The 1,485-nt window shown below is 24.1% G+C and overlaps 1 protein-coding gene across 1 annotated transcript in view; it reads right to left on the bottom strand.

Moving 5' to 3' along the window:
• Positions 1 to 22: 22 nt before the first annotated feature.
• The window catches only part of LOC112680069 (furostanol glycoside 26-O-beta-glucosidase-like), a gene marked incomplete at both ends in the record, with an annotated part of 3,206 nt that continues 1,743 nt past the window's right edge, over positions 23 to 1,485 (bottom strand). Inside the window, 2 exon segments of the mRNA XM_025550061.1 lie at positions 23 to 42; positions 1,414 to 1,462. Of these exon segments, the coding sequence (XP_025405846.1) occupies positions 23 to 42; positions 1,414 to 1,462 (69 nt within the window).

Raw genomic sequence — 1,485 nt, 5'->3', positions numbered from 1 at the left:
TTACGCTGGAGAAATAGTTGACCATTACAAAATCAAACGAACCTGTTGCAACCAATTGTGTTTGAATAAATTATAATAATAAAAAGCATTTCAATTGGGTAATTAGGTTTCTTATTTCAATAGTCTTTTTAATCATACTTATGCGATGTCTACGATGTGTTTGCATTAACCTAATTCGATTAACAATAACTATCCTAAAAGTTACCGAATATACTACAGAATATATCTGATTTGTTTTGATTACTTTTTTTATTATTTGTTATTATAACTTATGTTAATTAAACATTACACACATATTTAGAATATTTTATTTTATTTTTTTATTTTCAAAATCAAATTAGATAAACTTTTATAGTTTATGGTAATAATATGGTGATGGAATTGTCACATGAAATTTTCAACACATGTATACTGTACTATCTAATGAAGTAGTTTACAATTTTAACATAGACCACTTGAATAAGTATAAAAATAATTTGTAGATTCATTCATGAGTTGTCCGGTGTTTATTGTAAAAATATTTGTAAATAAAATTACATTTAATCTTTAATAAAAAAAATAATCCATTAGACGTAAGAATCAAGGGCAAGATAGATACAAGTATAGTATATAAACGGTGTTAATCTTTGTTGTTTTAAATCTATATTTAAATTTGAAAACGATTAAGAGTCAACAAATTTGATAGAGCTTGATTGTACATAGTATATAGGTACATTGAGTACTTTAAATGTTATTCAAATAGAATATTAATTATTTTCCAACATTTATCTTAAGAATAGTTAGTTTTTTTATTTAATTGCATTTATGCCTTAAACTCTCAGTTTAAAAATATAAACTTGAACAATTAATTGAATTTGTAAAATTGCATTTAGGTTAAATATTTATTAAAACTGGGAACCAAGATATATTGAATATGAAAAACTTATTTAAGGAATATATGTAGAAATTGGGGAGTTCTTATTAGTCTTCTGCATAAGACTTGAGAGAGTAGAATAGCTTAGGTATTTATAGTAATAAAATAATGTGAAGAGGAATCTTATTAAGTAATTATAGGGTGAATTACAAATGTAGAGAGCGGAGTGTAACACTTTCTATTTATCAAATTCCTAACGATTTTATTAATCATTTCATATTTTTGAAGTATATATTTATATATATATATATATATATATTATTTGTTTAATAAATTTCAAATTTTCTGCGTATATTTCCGGTTGTTTTAAGGGCACTGATATTGGTATTTTTGTTTACTTTACTTTGTGTACCAGTTACTTTATAGTCAAGGTTACAATTACAAATAATTGTATTGTCATTATCATTACAAAACAATAATTAGAATTATGGTGTTGGATTCCTTTATTTAAATATGATTCGTGTATTTTTAAAATATTCCAACATTGGATTTTTATTCACCTTTAATTAATTCTTGTTCTTGCGCCGTAAATTGTTTAATGCGATCAACCCGTATTCCTTCCCGTTCGTTAG

This window comes from Sipha flava, unplaced genomic scaffold (assembly GCF_003268045.1).
Source record: "Sipha flava isolate LNK unplaced genomic scaffold, YSA_version1 17385_pilon_pilon, whole genome shotgun sequence".
Lineage (NCBI taxonomy): Eukaryota > Metazoa > Arthropoda > Insecta > Hemiptera > Aphididae > Sipha > Sipha flava.
Note: the sequence above shows the minus strand (reverse complement) of the source record. Positions and strands in the feature narration are given on the sequence as shown.